The sequence below is a fragment of the Ascidiella aspersa genome, chromosome 6 (assembly GCF_963924565.1).
Source record: "Ascidiella aspersa chromosome 6, kaAscAspe10.2, whole genome shotgun sequence".
Classification (NCBI taxonomy): domain Eukaryota; kingdom Metazoa; phylum Chordata; class Ascidiacea; order Phlebobranchia; family Ascidiidae; genus Ascidiella; species Ascidiella aspersa.
The window spans coordinates 25,266,533-25,285,049 of NC_139452.1; the positions used below are offsets into that span (position 1 = coordinate 25,266,533).

At 38.0% G+C, this 18,517-nt stretch overlaps 1 protein-coding gene across 1 annotated transcript; it reads right to left on the minus strand.

The window, feature by feature from the left end:
• Positions 1 to 2,706: 2,706 nt before the first annotated feature.
• Positions 2,707 to 18,296, minus strand: LOC146140976 (soluble guanylate cyclase 88E-like). Its single transcript, XM_083392763.1, has 14 exons — positions 18,177 to 18,296; positions 17,680 to 17,763; positions 16,922 to 17,070; positions 15,733 to 15,924; positions 14,091 to 14,229; positions 13,103 to 13,225; positions 11,173 to 11,260; positions 10,649 to 10,775; positions 9,392 to 9,521; positions 8,509 to 8,655; positions 7,626 to 7,756; positions 6,346 to 6,518; positions 4,454 to 4,656; positions 2,707 to 2,769 (listed from the first exon to the last, which is right to left on the minus strand). Exons 1-14 carry the CDS (start codon positions 18,294 to 18,296, stop codon positions 2,707 to 2,709), a joined length of 1,869 nt encoding a protein of 622 aa, XP_083248889.1.
• Between the last annotated feature and the right edge of the window lie 221 nt (positions 18,297 to 18,517).

An 18,517-nucleotide genomic window follows, 5' to 3' on the forward strand; every position in this document is an offset into this window, starting at 1 on the left:
TCCAAGTGTAAACCCATGGCTAATCCCGTTCCAAATTACCCTTGCTAATCAAGTAATAGGCCTACTGGCAATATAGGTGTTCAAAGTTCATGTTGCTTGCCTATTATAAGCGTCTATTACAATTATTATATTAGACAGACCTAAACGGGATGCAACAACTGAAGGGCGTAGCATTTATTTAGTCCTGCGAGGCGACAAGACGATAATATTGCAAACTCTAAGGCAGTGATTCTCAACCTTTTTTCGCGGCGACCCAAATATTAAGCGTAAGTATGACAACTAAGCTTTGGCGACCCAATTTTTTTTCTTGTTAGCGAAATTAAAACTAACTTCTTGTAGGCGAACAAAAAATAGACATTATTAGAATTGGCATAAATAATTTCAAATTTTAATAATTATTATAAGACATTATTTGTATTCCTTCCTTGATTTCCTTAAGTGAAAAATTTCGATTTGAAGTGAACCAATCTCAATTAGTTTAAACATGTGACTACTGCGGTCGGCGACCCAACCAAATCAAACAGCGACCCAATTTTGCGTCGCGACCCATAGGTTGAGAAGCACTGCTCTAGGTAAACCGCATAACAACCGGTGAATCAACAATTTTTAAGTAAGCTAAGCTTCAGGCTAATTTGACATTTCGTCGAGTCCTAGCGAAATTCAAAACAACGGTGTAGAATCTATATATTTAACAAAATGGCACAAAATCAACGAATTTGACACTAACAGCACGCATCATAAAAAAACGACCAACGCAAAACATAGCACACTTTTTAACGGTTTAAGCTGAAGGTTATTCAACAGCACACGACGGCGTCACAGAAAATTTTCGATCAACTGGAAACAAGACTTCTGAGAGAGAGAAAGGACAGAACTAGTCTCCCGCGGTGCTGAAATAAAAAATACAGGCGGTTAAATACTGCACAAGCTGTTATAGTAAATAAGTTAGTTAGGCCAGGGTGCGGCAACCTTTTTGGCCCTGCGGACCGGTTTAAAATTAACAATTTTTCGCGGACCGGCTTTAAAACCAACAAATGTTCAGTAAAGGTAATTTATCACAACCTTTTTTTCAATGAAATTATTAAAATGCATACGTTTGTTTTCAAAAATTTTCTGCCTGAACATTAAAATAATAAATCATTTTGCAATGCATCTCATATGGCCGCAGCACACTGGTTTGTTTTGAACCTCGCGAGTGCTTAATAGGCCTACTAGTTGAGATTTTTTTATCATAATCATGGAGTATGTTTAAACGAAAGTTAATTTGTTTTGAATAGAAAACTACATTTAACTGTTTTTGACTTATATCTTTTAGTTTTTTTTCAAGTGTTTAGTTGTGTTGTTTCAAGTTACCAGGGCGCTTTGTGTAGCCAAAGTATCGCAAAAGGACGGGCCGCACAATGGACAAGTGTAACCTTTAATATGGTAAACATATATTTCAGATTGTCAGTGCTATAATGACTTAAGTGTGGCTACTCAAGTCACTGTTTTTAAGTGAATTGACTTAACTTCAGTCTTTCGGGAAAATGACTTGGGTTGAAAGTTTTTTCGTTAGGCTTTTCAAATTTTTTAAATAGGAAAATTTGATTGCACGTTTTACTTTTATGTCAAGGACGTGACTTGAAGTTGACTTGCTCTTAATATGACTTGACTGGGACTTGATTTGTTGTTTATTCGAAAAGACTTGACTTGGACTTAAGTCGTTGTGCGAATGACTTGACTGGTACTTGCTATTTCGAAATGACTTGTTTACAACACTGCCATAGGGACTGCGAATGGCTAGTGCACCCAACTAATCGTCAAACAAGCAAAAAATATAAAAAAAAATTTCCGAGGCTATTATGCCAAAATGTGCTTTAGCGTTAGAATGTTTGGTTACCTACTAATTTTTCATAAATTTATCTTTTTGAGATCAAAATCGCCACCTTGAATCGCGAATCATGGCTGAAATTTATAAATTAAGTTGACCGTTTTTTGTTAGTATGTTCTTCTTTATTTCTGATATGTATTAGAGTATGTAAAACTAACCGAAATTTGGAGAAATTTAGGAGCCATTTTCGTAAATATAAACCTTGGGTGCAATAAAACCTGACAAGATTCAGTGTAACTATCCACGAAAGATGCGTCTTTTGCGCATTATAAACCAAAATATTATATCGACTAAGAAAAATAGTGTTTCGAGAGACCATCGGAGATATTAATTTTGTATCGGATCGGCAACGATACCACCCTAGTATCGGACGAGTACCGATACTACAACTTGGCATCGAATATCAAATCATCTCTATTAGTTACCCGACAGGGCTTCAAAAGACAGATTAATCGATTCCCTTGAATATTTATTTTTATAGAATTTATAAGTTCATCTAGCAGGTTATGCGCATTTAAGTCAATGTCTACAGCGCTTCGTTTAATGTTGCCATATGGTAGCACGAGCTTTATTATTAAGGCGGTTAACTAAACAAAAAAAATGTTTTCGAAAATTATGACTTTTAAATTATTAAAATTTCCTAAACAACCCTGTCAAGCTTTAAACGCGATTTAATTACTGAATTATGGTTAATCGTGCCATAAAAGTCTCAATTTTAATTGTTTCAATATTTTTATTTTTGTGAAATGAAGCAAATGCATCGATTTCGAGTATCGCTGTAGGAACAACGTTGATAATTATCGGCATCCTTTATGCAAAGCAGAGCGATAGATAACTCACCCGGCGCTTTGTTTCCCTTTCTTTGCCTTCAGCCAGTAGGTGCGCATCTGTCCCTTGCCCTGCAACACGTAACAGATGGTCGTTGTGACGAAACAAGCGACAAAATGCACATCGTTTTGAATTTGGCAAAAAAAGCAATAACCGTTGCTCAATCGTGCTTTTCACAAAATTTTCGAATTAGTTTGCTGAAAACAGTAGCCTGAGCCGATTGGGCCTAATGACCTGAAATGACTTAAGTCGTTTTGGTAAACTGATCGATTTTAAAGATTTAATGTTTTATTTTAAAATCAGGGATTTGACTTTGGAGATGACTTAAGAGTAACTTGACTTGAATAACTGATGACTAGGGCGAACATTTTTTGACTTTGTCAAAAAAAATTTTTGTCAAAATTTACACGTTAGGTCAAAATTTGTCAAAAATTTGTAAAGTCAAAATCAAATAAAATGCACATCAATCGTTTACAAAATTAAAAAAATATATAAAGTCAGCTTTTGGAAATTCGTCGTTCAGTTGTTTTGAAATTTATCGTTCAATTGTATCAAAAACAATTAGTTTTGATTTGTATTCAAAGTCAGTTAATCGTATTATATCTCTATTGGAGCAATATACGGTATAAAAAACGCGTGATTAACGACGCCTAGGTTATTTAAATCAATGACCTCGACTTAAGTTATTTCGAAAATGTTATCGCTGGGATTTAAGTCATTTCAAAATGATCTATTTGCAACACGGTCTTTCTGGTGCCGGTGTGTTAAAAATATCCAAAACCTAATCCCGAAAGGTTGAAAAATTTGTCTTTAAATTTTTAAATACTTTTTTTCAGCAAATTCATTTGTGCGTTCACAGACTGATTTTAAGCGAAATAGGTTGAGAGTCAAGTCGCAGAGGGCGTCTGGCAAAAGGGACTTTGACGTGAGACATCACTTGCACTTGAGTTATTTCGCCAACGACTTGACTTGGATTTCAGTTATTCGGAAAAGAACTTTTTACAACACTTTCTATCTGGTGCCGGTGTGTTAAAAGTATCCAAAGCCTTATCTAAAAAAATCGTGTTTCGCATTTCAAGAATTCCTTTAAAATCAGGACCAAAAGTTCACTAATGAAAACGCAAACGAGGCCAAACTAAATCTATAGTTGTCCAAGTTTGCCAGCAGACCAGTTATTGCCAGTATGCGATGGTTGGAAGATTTATCCACGTGTAAAACAGCGGCTGAAATATTTTTCGAACCATTTTTTTTCCCCCAAAAATCAATTTGTGCGCTTAGGCTATTTATATACTGTGTTTGAGCGAAACATTTTAAGAGACTTGAGTCGAGTCAAGTCGCACCAGGGCGTTTGGCGAAACGTACCTTGACTTAAGACTTGCACTTAAGTTATTTCGCAAATGAGTTGACTAAAATTTAAGTCATCTCCAAATGAACACTGTCTAATACAGGGGTTCTTAAACTATTTTTACCGCGGCCCCTAAAATTTTCTTCCATCTTGCGTGGACCACACTGTAGGCAAAAAAAATAAAAAAATGAGGTCATAAATTGACGTCACAGTACATATAGACTTCATAAATTTGCTGATTTTGCTCCGAAAATGTGAAAGTGAAATGGAGTCTAAATATAGTGCAAAACCCTTTTGTTTTCAATTAAAATGATTACCCCTTAAATATATGTTCACCAATAAAAAAACGCACTCAAGGCGTCAAAACGTCTGCCACTGAAAACGCGGAAAATGCTTCTGGCAAATCGTACCTTGACGTAGACGACGCCGCGGCTCTCAAAAACGTAGTCATCCGTCTTTTCCAGCAGATCATGGACCGCCTTGCTGGCATGTATCTCCCTGGCTCGCCCGGTGCTTTCCATACGCGAGGCTGTGTTCACAGTGTCACCGAACAAGCAGTAGCGGATCATCTTGCGACCGACCACGCCCGCGACCACGCCCCCCGTGTGAATTCCTGCAGACCGGGGATTTTGTTACTGCGGTGCAGGGGTTCTTAACCTTTTTTACCGCGGACCCACCAAACTTTTTTTTGCTTTGCGTGGACCACGGTAGGCAAACATTTTTCAAAAATAGACAAAAATAGAATAGACTTCAGAAATTTGCCAATTTTTTTCATAAATTTACGTCACAATACAAATAGACTTTAATATGCTAATGATTTAAGCAAAATGGAGTCTAAATACATTCAGTGCTAAAACGTTTTATTTTTAATTAAACTCTTTTTTAAAAACTTATTTATTTTTTAAATATGCACTATTATTTCAATTCGGCCTTCATGGACCCCTTAAAATTAGTTCACGGACCCACAAGTGGTCTATGGACCCTAGTAAGAAACCCTGCAGAATGACAGTCGTTCTTATTCTAACAACACATTTAAGAGCAAATTTTTTTGTAACGGACCCCGGGAGGCTTGGATTGGAGAAACATCACAAGATCTTTTTTAACGCAATTTCTGATAAAATATAGGTTGTGGCAAACTACAACCGTAACAGTATTCAGGATTAGGGAATATGACTTATCATAACGTACCGTTTTTTTATTTTGCGTTTTCTCGGTTTTCTAGCTATACAAATTTACATGGATCGCATTATTCGTCATTAACAAAGAAAACAATATATATTTTTATATCAATTAAACCCAAACCCTTTTTTGGCCAAACTTTCATTCAGAATGATGTACTAAACCAGTGAGTCTCAAACTTTCATGGCTTACGGCACCTGATAAAAATCATAAATAGATTTTCGGCACCCCGACTGGAATTTTCGCTTATTTTAATGAAATGTCACCATAAATGGAACCGGAACAACACACTCAATTTAAAACATTTAGGAAAGTGTAATTTGATATAATGGTCTCCAATCAGTAATCGCACACAAATAGTTGTATCAAGAAGCTTACCAATAGAGAAAAAATTAGGTTCTTAAAGATTCTCAAATACGTATCGGCACCTTTGAGCATTAGAAATGGCAGACCAGGGCGTTGTGGCACCCCGGTTGAGAACCACTGTACTAAACTGTACTCAGGGAGTCGAACCGGATCTTTAGGAACCGGTTTTGGGTCAATTTGTTTCGAACCGTAACCGAACCTGAACCGTTTTTTATAAGATTTTAAGGAGCCGAACCGGAACTGAACCGAATAATTTGAAAGTACCTGAACCTTAACCGAAACCGAACATGTAAATAAATGCGGTTCACTACAGCATGATGTCACAACTTGTATTGTACAGAGTTAAGTTACGCCATGTTCGAAATTTTATGACAAAAATATGAAAATTGGTTAAATAAAACGTTAATTTTTGATTTTTGAGATATTTCAATAATGAGTTAATGTTTTTTTGATACGTCACGTAACCTAGCTTAAATGACTTACAATTCAAAGATCATTCCCTTTATATTTATTGTCCCACATTTTTTAGATTTAACGCAACTTATATTGTATCCGAACCGGAACTTTATGAACCGGTTTTAAAATATCCGAGGTAGAACCGAAGCTGTACCGGAACTTTTAAATTGCTCGAAACCGAAATCGGAACTGAACCGGATTCCGAAAAAATCCTTGAACTCGAACCGAACCTGAACCGGAAAAGTCAAACGGTTCGACTCCCTGTGTACTACAGCACATTTAGGAAACATTTTTTGTTTACCGATTCGAATGGGTACGCAGCCGCCTCCCATCGGGTTTTTCACGTGGCTAATGCCGGTCTGCATCTCTAGCGCCATGTCGCAGATGCGCTGGGCGTGCATGTGCGTCCGCACGGGGGCGCCAGACACGGCCAGGTAGCCGTCGCCGATCGTCTCCACTTTGAAGACGCTGTACCTGGATTGTTGCGTTCAAGGGATGAAATATTGCATCGTTTTAAGGATTACGTGAGCGAAACAAATATTGTTGAAATGACGTCGTGAAAATCGAACACGATATTGTTGAAATGAAACAAAGATAAAACGTACAAGAGAAAACTACCTTCAGGCAGCATTTTTTAGCAAAATTTACAAACTTAAAAGTCAGACCTTTTCTAACAACGGCAATGACTGGTTTGATTAACCGTTTGTTTTTAGTCTTTTAATCTTAAATTGTAATATGTATTAAAATAACTATAACTAACCCAAATAAAAAAATTAATAGGAGCCATTTTCTTAAATAAAAACTTTTGGTAAATTAAAACCTTACAAGATTCAGTGTAACTTTCCACGAATTACCGAAAGTTCCGTTTTTTGCGCATTATAAACTAAAATATAAGTGGCTATATTCACTAAGAAAAAATAGTGTTTTGAGAGACCATCGGATATAGTTAAAAGCCAAATTTAAACCCGAAAAAAAGCAGTGCAAATATTTAGGCATTTTTCGGCAGACATCATGTTCGTATGTTTTGTTAAAGATGGTGCTAAAATGATACGTAGAAATAAACGCGATGTAATTTCTATCCCTGTTGAACCCATGTACTCGCTGTATTAACGTTTCAGGATTCTAAGTATTAGCGTTCGATGTTCTAGAAAAGGAGATTTAGCCTCAGTTATATATAATACTGTGTTGTATAGGATTGTTGTGTGCGACATTTTTGGCGTATACCTGTGCCTGCATATAAGCGCGACTCTCGCAGTAGTGCGGTATTCATTACTTTAAGTATTCTAATATACCGTGGTGCGTTAAGTGTCCAGCCAGTAAATACTACACGGTGTCAGACTCAGAAGTAGGATTCGAACCTATACGCGTCCATTCGAAAGCCAGAACGTAATCCTCTGCCCGTATATAAGCGGGCACTCATTACTGGTGTTTTAATACGCTGTGGGGTGCTATAAGCCCCATTGGTGAATGAAATCTGGAGATAGATGTTAGGGATGAACAAAACTAAAAATGTTTAAGAAGCACTGTTCTACTATACGCCGTTGTGTGTTAGGTGGCCTGCCAGCAAAAAAACACACTTACCTTTCGCTGAGCATGTCGTACACTGTGTAGATAGTGTTGAGAATGGTAACCACTTCCATGGGCGTGATTCGTGTGCAGATGTTGGTGAAGCCCACCACGTCACTGAATAGCACAGTGACGTGTGAGAACATCTGTGCAAGACAACAAGAATAGCGGATTAATATGCAGCATAGCTTGTTTAAAGATTTGCCCTCAGTTTTAAGATCATCAGGTAATCGGATCAGTTTGGTCGATAACAGCGCTGTACAGCCTTTTTGTCGTTATTGGTGGAATTATTGTCATTTAAGGCTGCCACAAAAATCAAACTTATGTGTAAGGATTACGTATTCAAATATAGAAAGGATCTACATAACGTGCCTAAGTGTACGAAGCCACTTTTACACTAAAGACACCAGGCCAAAAAAAAAAAATAATAAAATTAATATATTAAAAATAAAAATAAATAACACCAGGAATAAAATTTGGTAAAATTTGATTATGTTATTTTTTCGCCACGTTTATTTACGTATGGCGTATAATCTGTTACAATCTATAACATCTTCCTATAAAAAACCTGGCAGCATTGTTGTTGCACAGTTACTGCTCTGTACCACACTTTAATTGTAAGTCATTGTCGTCAAAAAGTAATCGCAGTCATTAAAAGTAACAGGCGCTGATTAATACAAAGCTCGATTTCTACAATGGTGCGAAAACTTAAAAAGTCCAACTTTGTAGCTTTTTAAAAAGTATACTTGGGCACAGCTATCTTGTACACCCCATCAATGTGGTACACCCTTTAAAAATTCTGGTACACCCTTTAAAATTCTGGTACACCCTGGGATGTATAACAATGCACCCGGTTGAAAAGCACTGGTATAGAAAATCGATCTTGAACTGGACTCGCCTCTGCAATATTGACTGCCGTCTCTCCCCTCTTAAGGCGAACCGCCACCTCTTTTGGTATCATGGAGAAGAGCAGGGAATCGGCTTTGTTGTTTTCCTTCTCCAGTTCAACCAGGGTGTCGCCCAACTTCGACGTTTTCGCTTGTTCCTGGCGAGAAAATTAATCAGAAACAAACGCAAAAAGCCTACTTTTTTATCGGTAAGATTCCGATATTTTAGTGCCCTTTTCTGTGAGTTTTACACGAACGCAAAAAACATAACATTGTTCTTTTAACGCAATTTTTGTTGAAATATAGTTTTTGCAAACTGTACACCCGAAACAGCCTTTAAAATTAGGCTTTTCCTATATGGCACACTTTTTTTAGATTTTATGGATGGCAGCCGATTTGTGGGTCTAACAAATTTACATGGATCTCATTATTGGGTATTAATAAAGAAAAACATATATATTTTTTCATTAAACCACCTTGTGTCACGCACGAGCAAGAGATTTCTAAAAAAACAAGTCAATGGAGTAATTTTGCCTGTAGGAGACTTAAATCATTTAAAACAGAGAAACAGCCTCAATGCCAAGTCATTGCAACATAGCAGAATAATGGTTAGATGTTGTAGTAAAACGTAATAAGAATATCAAAGCCTATACAGAAGTATAAGTATCATTTTGAACGTTTCGAATATCTCTTCATTCATTTTCAACATGGTAAGAAGATATAAATTCGAACAATATATAACTCATATTTACTTAGACTTAGTGCCTCCTCACTATGTTGATAAATAATAGTGATATTCGAAACGTTAAAAATAATACCTACTTTTGTATGGACTTTGATATTCTTACTACATCGCAACATTAGTCCGTTCTTTTCTAAGAAATAGCAACTTACCATATCGAGTGCGATCTTGAGTTCAGCGGATTGCTGTGGACCAGCCATGAGCAACATCTGTAGAGAGTCCTGGAAGCTAAGATCGCTGATGTAGAGTCCGATGTCCTTCATCACGTCCATGTTGTCGAAGCTTCAACAAAAAAGGAAAAGTGAAATCGACATATTTACTTCTTAGCTTCAGTCTAGGTGACAGCGTTTGGGACAGCCGTCGGCAAATAATAGTGTTATATGCTGCGTAATAGTTACCATCGACTAACAAGACAAGCCCTATCATGTTGTCTAAGCTTAGGGAAATTAAGGGTGAAATCACTAAAAGCACTATATTTACATCCTGGCGCCATTCTAAGCGACAGCGTTTGGGACAGCCGTCGATAATTATTAGTGATATATGCTGCGTAATGTGTACAATCGGAAAAACAAGACGTGCCTTAATTTGCGTTGGTATTTCTGAAGAATGAAACCAATTTTAAATTATACAACCGAAAAAAATTTACAACAAAACTTCACAACAGAATAGTTTATAGATTTTGGTAAAACAAGGATTTTAGTTTATTTTGCCAAGAAGGCCCTTTAGCTCGTAAAAAAAACAAAATACAAAAGTAAAAAAATACTGTATTACGCCTTTACCTTTTTAAAGGAACGTTTCACTAATTTTCGTGTCATGCTGTTTGCCTGTAAATTTTATTTGGAATACACTATATAATTGCGATTTCGTATCTAGGCTATAGAATATCGTTTTAAATAACTGCGTGAAATTTCTTAAATTTAGTTAAATTATTTTTTTATATTTATACCTCGTTTGTGATGCGTTTTTCTACATGATTTTTCCATTGATACTGACAAGCCTAGATTTTAACTATGGCAGAAGTTGTGAGTTATTTCGGCAAACCTACCAAAGGGTTGAATCAACTTGTGAGGCGTTCACATGAAAGGCAACACTCTCATGGCACTCACGAAAGCGTGTACATTATTGTTCTAATTAAACATTAATAGACATTATTGCACTAAGCATCATGTGAAGCATAAACTTCATGAAATTTACATAGGCGAGCACATGATTGCATTAAGCATCATGTGAGGCATGTACACCAATAGGCCAAGGTCTCACTAAGGTGAAATTCACATGAGCGTGCACATGATTGCTCTAAGTATCATATGGAGCATGAATTCATGAAACTCAGATGAGGGTGCACATGAATCGACGTGAATAAAAGGTTTTATAAGGCGTGCACATGAATACACTAACAGAAAACTCACATGGGCGTGCACATGAATATCACGGCGTTCCAGCTGTCCAGAAAGGCGGTGGTTCCCCGAAGTTTGAGGGAAACAGAGTCGTCCCTCTGCTTGGGGGGCATCGGGGGGTGCTCGGGGTCCAGGATCTCTGTGGGTAAAAATTGCTTGTTTAGATGAAAATCGCTGCCATATATCGTTTGGCAATAAAAAGAGCGAAAGTGACGTCATGTAACGATGACGTCGTACGTTATTGCCGCAACTTTTTAGGCCGGGGATTCGTAAATGTTTTTGGTTTGCGGTGAACTGGGAAAATACCAGTGTTTTAAACGATTCATTTTGAACTAACCCCCAAGTGAAAGTCATTTAAAAAACAATTAAGTCAAAATCAAGTCATTTTGTCCAAAAGACTTAAATATTCCTAAAGAAATGGGTTTTGTTTGTATTCCTAAAGAAACGACCATGTCGTATTCCTAAAGAAACGGGTTTTGTTTGTATTCCTGATTTGAGCAAGGCTCAACTGCCTATTTATTCCTATCTACAGCTACCTTGTGATCTGAGGTATTCCTCGTATTCCACCCACAGTGCGACCGTCGACGTCATTTCGACGAGCACGTTCACCGGACGATTCTTCATCTGCAAAAATCAAAGCGAAATCGTTGGTCAGAAGAATTGCCGTGCCCCAGTTTCTACGTTTTTTTGTATTGCTTTTAGATATGTCCAATAATACAGGATCGGAGCCGATACCCGAAGCCAAGTATTAGTATCGGAACTCGTCCGATACTAGGGTTTATTAGTATCGGAACTCGTCCGATACTAGGGTGGTATCGGTGCCGATCCGATACCAAATTAGGTTGTGCTTAACAGCCAGTTTTTTGATATCTAACGTAGCGTTTTCTACTTTTAAAAGGTAATTTCCAAGAAACCATTAGGCCTACATTAAAAATAGAACTTGAAGGATTTCTTAAAGCAAAATCAAAATTCTAACAAAAACCTTGAAAATCATTACCACTGCACTTTTCAGTTTAATCAATTTTGCTTATTTTACCATATTAATGACGTCATTGAGTATCTGATCAGATCGCGATACTTTTTTACTCAAAATATCGGGTATCGGTATCGGAATAGACATCCCTAGTTGTTATGTTGTGTTTGCTGTTAACGACTTTTTGCTGTTACGAGTAACTTTATAAAAGGCGGTAATTCGCTCATCACGACGAACGAAGAAGGCTGTTTCGCTGTGTCAAAAATCAAAATCCTTTGCAAGCAAAACGAATATTAGATTCAAAAATTTGGAGCCACGATCAACAACATTTGCGGCCAGGTCTGCATTTTGTCGTTGCCTAATTTTTCCCGAATTATTTATATTACTGATTGTGTACCAGTTCATCTATGGCAGGGTTGCACAACCTTTAAGCTGTTTCCGGCCGCATTGACAATCTTTATTTTTCTTAGGGGTCTCTGGCTGGGGCAGAGCATTGGGACCGATCATGGGGTCGGTGGGTGAAGGTTTGGGATATTCGGGCCCCCTGGGAGAGCATCGGGTTGCTGGGGTAGTGGTTGGGGTGATTTAGGGGGCGTGGGGCACCAGGAAGAGAGTTGAACTGTTTCAAGGGGGGCCTTAAGGCATGTTTACATTACAGCTGCACTGAGCTGAGCAAAGCGTAATTTGCATTTAAATTCTATTGTTTTGAGATTTTCACGCTTTGCTAAACTCAAGCCCCATGCAGCTTGAAAAAATACACTTTGGAGCGATTTTCACGGGTTGCTAAACTCAAGCCTATAGTGCAGCTGGAAAAAATACACTTTGGAGCGATTTTTACGGGTTGCTAAACTCCAGCCTAGAGCAGCTGGAAAAAATACGCTTTGGAGAGATTTTTACGCCTAGTTCAGCTTATCGCAGCTGTAGTGTAAACCGGCCTTTAGGTGATTACCTGAGGATGACTTGGGACTCGGGACTTATGTCAAAAGAAAAATCGGGTTATATTGAACCGACTCCGCAGCCTTGCCTAGCCCTAGAGCGGTTCTTGTCAACCTTTTTTGGAAGGTTACACACTTTTACGTTTACTAAAGAACTTGTTCACCCCAGTGCACGCAATGCACTGTCCTTGTAGAAGCATACTCCCTGTTGTGCTGCAAAATTAACTATTAACCGTTATGAAGAACTTACCTCACTAAAACGATTATCAAGAGAAATATTGGGTTAAGATGTCATAAATAGAATAGTATCTCGTACGCTTAAATACATGGTGTACTATGTGTTGTACACTCCAGTCAGTCTGGTAATAAACCTGTTATTTATTATAATTCCTGATCATAGGCTTATTGTAATGCGGTATCTTGTACATCCCAGTACACCCCACCAATGTGATACACCCTTTAACATTCTAGTACACTCTGGGTGTACAATACATCCGGTTGAAAAGCACTGCCCTAGGGTGGACCAGCGTACTATATCGTCTGGTTATTTTTACTTACAAAGTTCCACGAAAGACACATGCCGATCGGTTTGGTGAGCACGAAAAAGTCGGTGATCTTTTTCCCGATCAGAGTCGGGAACGTCTTAACCACGCCGGCGCCGCAAGTAAGCACCTGCATCGTCTGCAAAAATGAAACCTGTAGGTTAGGACCCAGAAGATTCCTAACTCAAATGTGTAGGCTTGCAGAATCTGGCAGAATCTTGCCAGCCTTCTGGTGACAAGCATTTTTGGCCCCATTTCGTTTTTTTCGCGCCCCTATAAGGTTAAATGCTGTGTTCGCCTAACAATTGCTTAACACTTGTTTAGGCGATAAACGAATGAATAATGAATCAAAAGTCATCTAAGAGGTAAAATTATTAAACAATTAAACAAAAAGGAAAACATTGATCTTAAATAATACACATTTTTTTAACTTAACGTTTTTTTATTAAATAAAATATGTTTTTTGCACCAATGTCTTCGGTTTCTCTGATGCTTCGGCCGAGGTATAGTCGCCAAGTTGCCAGCAGTGCCATACATACCACTGGTATCTGGCCCAGGGGTAAAGTCGGGGTTACGAATATCGTATATTTTATATATTTGTCCTGGTTCAAGTTCTGCTTTTGATTTAAACTAATTTGATTTAATGCATTTTTTTAAATCTGACAACCCTGCCTTGAATCGCTTATATTGGATTAAAGTTCCTTAAATAGTAATATTACTAATCAGTAACGACACATTTCCTTAATGAAGATAAAATAAACAGTCAAGATAAAAATAAACAACAACGAAAATTAAGTTCGGCAAAAAATTTGATATCCGGTCCGCGGTCGCATATTCTAACAGTTATACGGCCCTTTAAAAAAAACCTTTGAAGACCCCTGTTCTAAACCAGTGTGCAACACATACAGTACTCCAGGCAATAGTTAGACGCACAATAGAACAGTAAATCGTACAACAACTTGGGTATAGGATTTCGTAAGTCCTTTGATTAAGGAGCATCAAACCTCGTTGAAAATGATGGAAAAGGGAAAGGAATTGAAAACGATGTCGCTGTCAACGCTGACCGGGGTGATTGATCGCAACTTGGAGAGGGCCGGGATCCAGGGGTCTTGCTTCCCCATCGAGCAGTTCTTGTACGTAATTCTGAACGACAAAGCATACGTCCGGTTGTTGAAAAGCAAGGGTATCAAACAGGGCTGGGGAGCCGGAGCTGAAACCCGGAGCTAAGCATTTTCTCTGGAGCCAGAGCCGGAGCCATTTTTATTATTTTTGTGGAACCGGAGCCGGAGCCCTTTTTATTATTTTTGTGGAGCTGGAGCCATTTTTCAATTTGTGGTACTAAAGCTAAGAAATTATATTTTGTTCCATCTCCAACGTTAGTTAGCCAAAAGCAATTTTTGCCATTGAATAAGTGACTGGTGGCACCGGAGCTGGAGCCGGAGTCATTGGGTGTGTGTTTGATGGCTCCGGAGCTGGAGCCGGAGCCAAAGGATTGAGTTTTACGACTCCGGAGCTGGAGCCGGAGCCATTTAATAATTGCCTGATGGCTCCGGAGCTGGAGCCAGAGCTAATGCTATTTTACGGTGGCTCCCCAGCCCTGGTATCAAACTCGAAATGTGTCGTCTATCATGAGATTCTTTTTAGTCGCCATTGGTCCTACATACGGAGCATGCGCTCTGAGCAAAAAATATTGATCCTGGGAACTAAGAAACGGCCAATGCGAATTATCTGTCTTGTTTATGCTTAGTAAAGAATGTCAAAGCCAAATAGATTCATTATAAAATCCTTGTTAATACACGACTGTGTTTGAAACTTCAGTTTGAAATAGATTATAGCAGTGTTTCTCAACCTTTTTTATCTTACGGACCGGTAAAATTTCAAAACAAATTTTGCGGACCGGTGGACCTTCAAAAATCAAAATCAACCCAAAATGCAAATATGACAAAAGTATGCAACTTAAAAGCAAAGAATGGAAACTTAAATTCAATGAGCAATTTGCTGCTGTCTCTTTGATATCATACGTGTTATACGTGGTTCTATTAAAGTTTTTCACAGACAACTGGTCCTAAAATTTAAGACTTAAACAATCTGTAGACTACTTTTAAACAGTTGGCCACAACACTTGCATTGTGTCGTACGATAAAACCCAAAGTAGACCATTAACTCTATGTTACGTCACAATGTTGCAAATTACGAAGCTGGCGAAGTTCTAAATTTGATGGACAAGCTTTCAGCATCTTGCATTTTGTAGTTGAGATTTAAGATTGTAATATATTTGGCGGACCGGCAGGAAAGTTGACGCGGACCGGCGGTTGAGAAACACTGGATTATAGCATGTTTGTAAAAAAAAGACTCTAACACTCAATGTATACCCTTGGCACTACTTAAAAACCAAACCAGTTTATTTCCGATATGCGCGAATCAATACCATCTTTATAATGTAGCTTTCGTATTACAAGTAACACCTCTCCAACCTTAAACTTTAACAAAACACCAAATATGTGGTGCACCTAAAGTTACTTCTTTATGACGTCACGTTACGGTGCAACCTTGTGACGTCTCGGTGTGACGTAGTTTTGTTAAAAAATCTTTCATAAAACGCCACATTTGACAACATAGCAACATCAACATGAAGCTGTAAATTACCTGAGCACGCCGTGCATGACTCCGCCCTGCACCTCGTGGTTTAGCACCTCGACGTTGGCGTCGTGTAGATCATAGTAGAGCACTGCGGCGGTGTAGACCAGACCGCGTACATAGTGGATGTAGCCGGTGTACTTGCGCGGAGTGTTGTAGTGAAATGTTAGACCCTCCGCGTCCTCTGTCTCGACGTAGAAGCTATCAATGTAAAAAAGGAAGTTTTTAGATTTTTTCGCTGGGTTTAATATCAGCGCTGCGGAGTTGGGCTCGGGACTCGGGACTTGATTCATTTTCTGGAGTCAGACTCGGGACTCGATTTATTTTGCTAGAGTCCGTCGAGACTCGGGTAAGACTAGGTTTGACAACCCCAGACCTACGTGGGCATGCGCAATAGCTGTTTTTAACTGACTCCGAAGCCCTGTTTAGCATTTAAAAATCGTTTCGCGAACAGCTGTAGGGCTTTCATTTATGAGGGTTAAGGATGTATGATACTTTGTGCTTCTTCTTTAAGACCTGGTGCTGATATTTTTGATAAAATACACGGCGGTTCGAAATGCTATTGACTACTTTTGTACCTACATCATATAGGCTAGGGCAACATTCTGGATTAAGTAATTGTCTATATTCACTTTTATTTAAAACTAACCTGCCCCTAATTGTTTTGCTGTGAATATACGCATAGCAAATTGAGCGGTGTGATACGGTTTCACGTAATTTAATAGAGTTTCGTTGTTTATATAAATTTTAAGAAAAAAATTGCTTTAGAGCAGGGTGTCTGAACGAGAAACTGCTCCTAGGGGGTGCGGGGATGCCAAATCTGACCCACCGAAAATGAGTTATTGTAGTTTATTTCTTTGCTTAGTTAAAAGTAAAACTAACCTACATTTTGGTTTTGTGTTACTGTGAATAGTGTAAAAATAAAATTACAACGGTTTTGTAATCTAATCGATTCTAAGGGGTGCGAGAATTGGTTGGTGACTTAAAAGGGTTGCTCCTTTTAGATCCACAAAGCTTCGTAAAGATTGAGAGGACTCTAGTTTTTTTTTTCTCGGTCGGTGTCAAATTAGGACTGTTTTAAACCGTCTCCGCAGCCTATAGCTCCAATCGTCAACCAAATGCGTCATTCTAAAGATAAAATAAACGGAGGACGTAAACGAATAAACGAAGGACGTGTTGTACAGCAATGTGGGCTGACCTGGGCGGCTTGATGTCCTTGTACAGGTTGCTGATGTAGTCGTGGAGGTTGTCCAGACCGTTGATGAAGTCGCACAGCTTTCGGCCGAGCACGTTGGTGATCTGGTCGTAACCGTAGCTCGTCACAAAGGAAATGAAGTGGCAGCCAAACTGATTGGAAAAACAAAGGCAGATCAATAAATAAGGAATTGTTTATAATCAATCGGTGTCGTAATGACTTAAGTCATTGAATTGATTTAAGTGAGTGCACTCAAGCCACTGCTTTCAAATGACTTGACTTGGCTTTAGTCGTTTGACCAAAATGACTTGACTTGACCATTTTGACAAATTACTTGGGTTAAAATAAATTGTTTTCATTAAGCAATTATTTGTAAATTTGCGTTATTTATTCTAATCTTTGCACATAAAACAATTTGCTTGCTATTTGTTGCGTTATGTAATTTTTACTTGAGTTATTGCTCATAATCAGAGGAGTTTGTCAGTTTCGGAGATTTAAAGTTTTAGTTTTGTGACAAGGGATTGACTTGCTCTAACTATGACTTGACTTGGACAACCGATGACTTGGACTGGGACTTGTTATTTATCCAAACAGACTTTACTTGGACGTCATTTTAAAATGACTTTTTTACAACACCGAGCACTGTATCTAAGATAATTAAAAAGCTTTAAATTTTCCATATTAAATATAAATATTCATTTTGCAATACTATATCATTTACACACAAAAAGCGTTTTTGAAGGGCAATTAGAGCATCTTACTTTAAACATCACGTCTCCTTCTGGCATGTTGACAATGTTAGAAACCGTCTCGGCAATCGTTTGAATCATTATCTCGTCGTACATCTGAAAAACGAAAAAGGAGCAACTCGCAAAACTATCCGACTGTAGAATAGAGGTTTTAAGTTAAACGATAGATAATAATCTATTACTTTTAGCTTGATTTGATTGCACAAAAAGTATAAAAACAATTACAAATCAGGGTTTTTAAAATTGGTAAAATATACATCGTGTGACGAAAAATACTGCACACACGGTAGGGAAAACGTGCGTTGTAAAATGTATTTGTTGCTGATTTTAAAACTTTAGCACGCTGATTCGCTCTTAACCCTTTCTTATTTAATTCTGAAATTAAAATTAGACAATTAAAAAAAACTCATCTGTGACAAAAAAGTAAATGCCAATCGCTCATACTGCTTAACTTTATAAAATCTTATTGTTAAAACAGCGTTTATCGAACTTTTTACGACGTTAATTACCTTGTGAATTGAGAAACCGACACCGTCGATGCCGATTTTTCTTGCAACGTGCATCCATACCGACTCGCCCCATTCTTGGTTGATGCAATGGACGATACTTTCGAGTAAAAGGCCGTACATTGTGTAGGGATGAGTTTACTGTAATGCTTTAACGTCACTCTTTAATGCTATAAGGTCAATGGGCACGACTACAAATGTATATATATCAGTACAAAAGCGTTAAAATGACAGGCTGGTTTACCTTTAAAATCGAGGCTCAGCCATTTATTATAACGCTTTGATGCTGCCATTAAAACTAGTTAATCAAATTGTAAAACAGCTAAACTTTACAAACACAAACC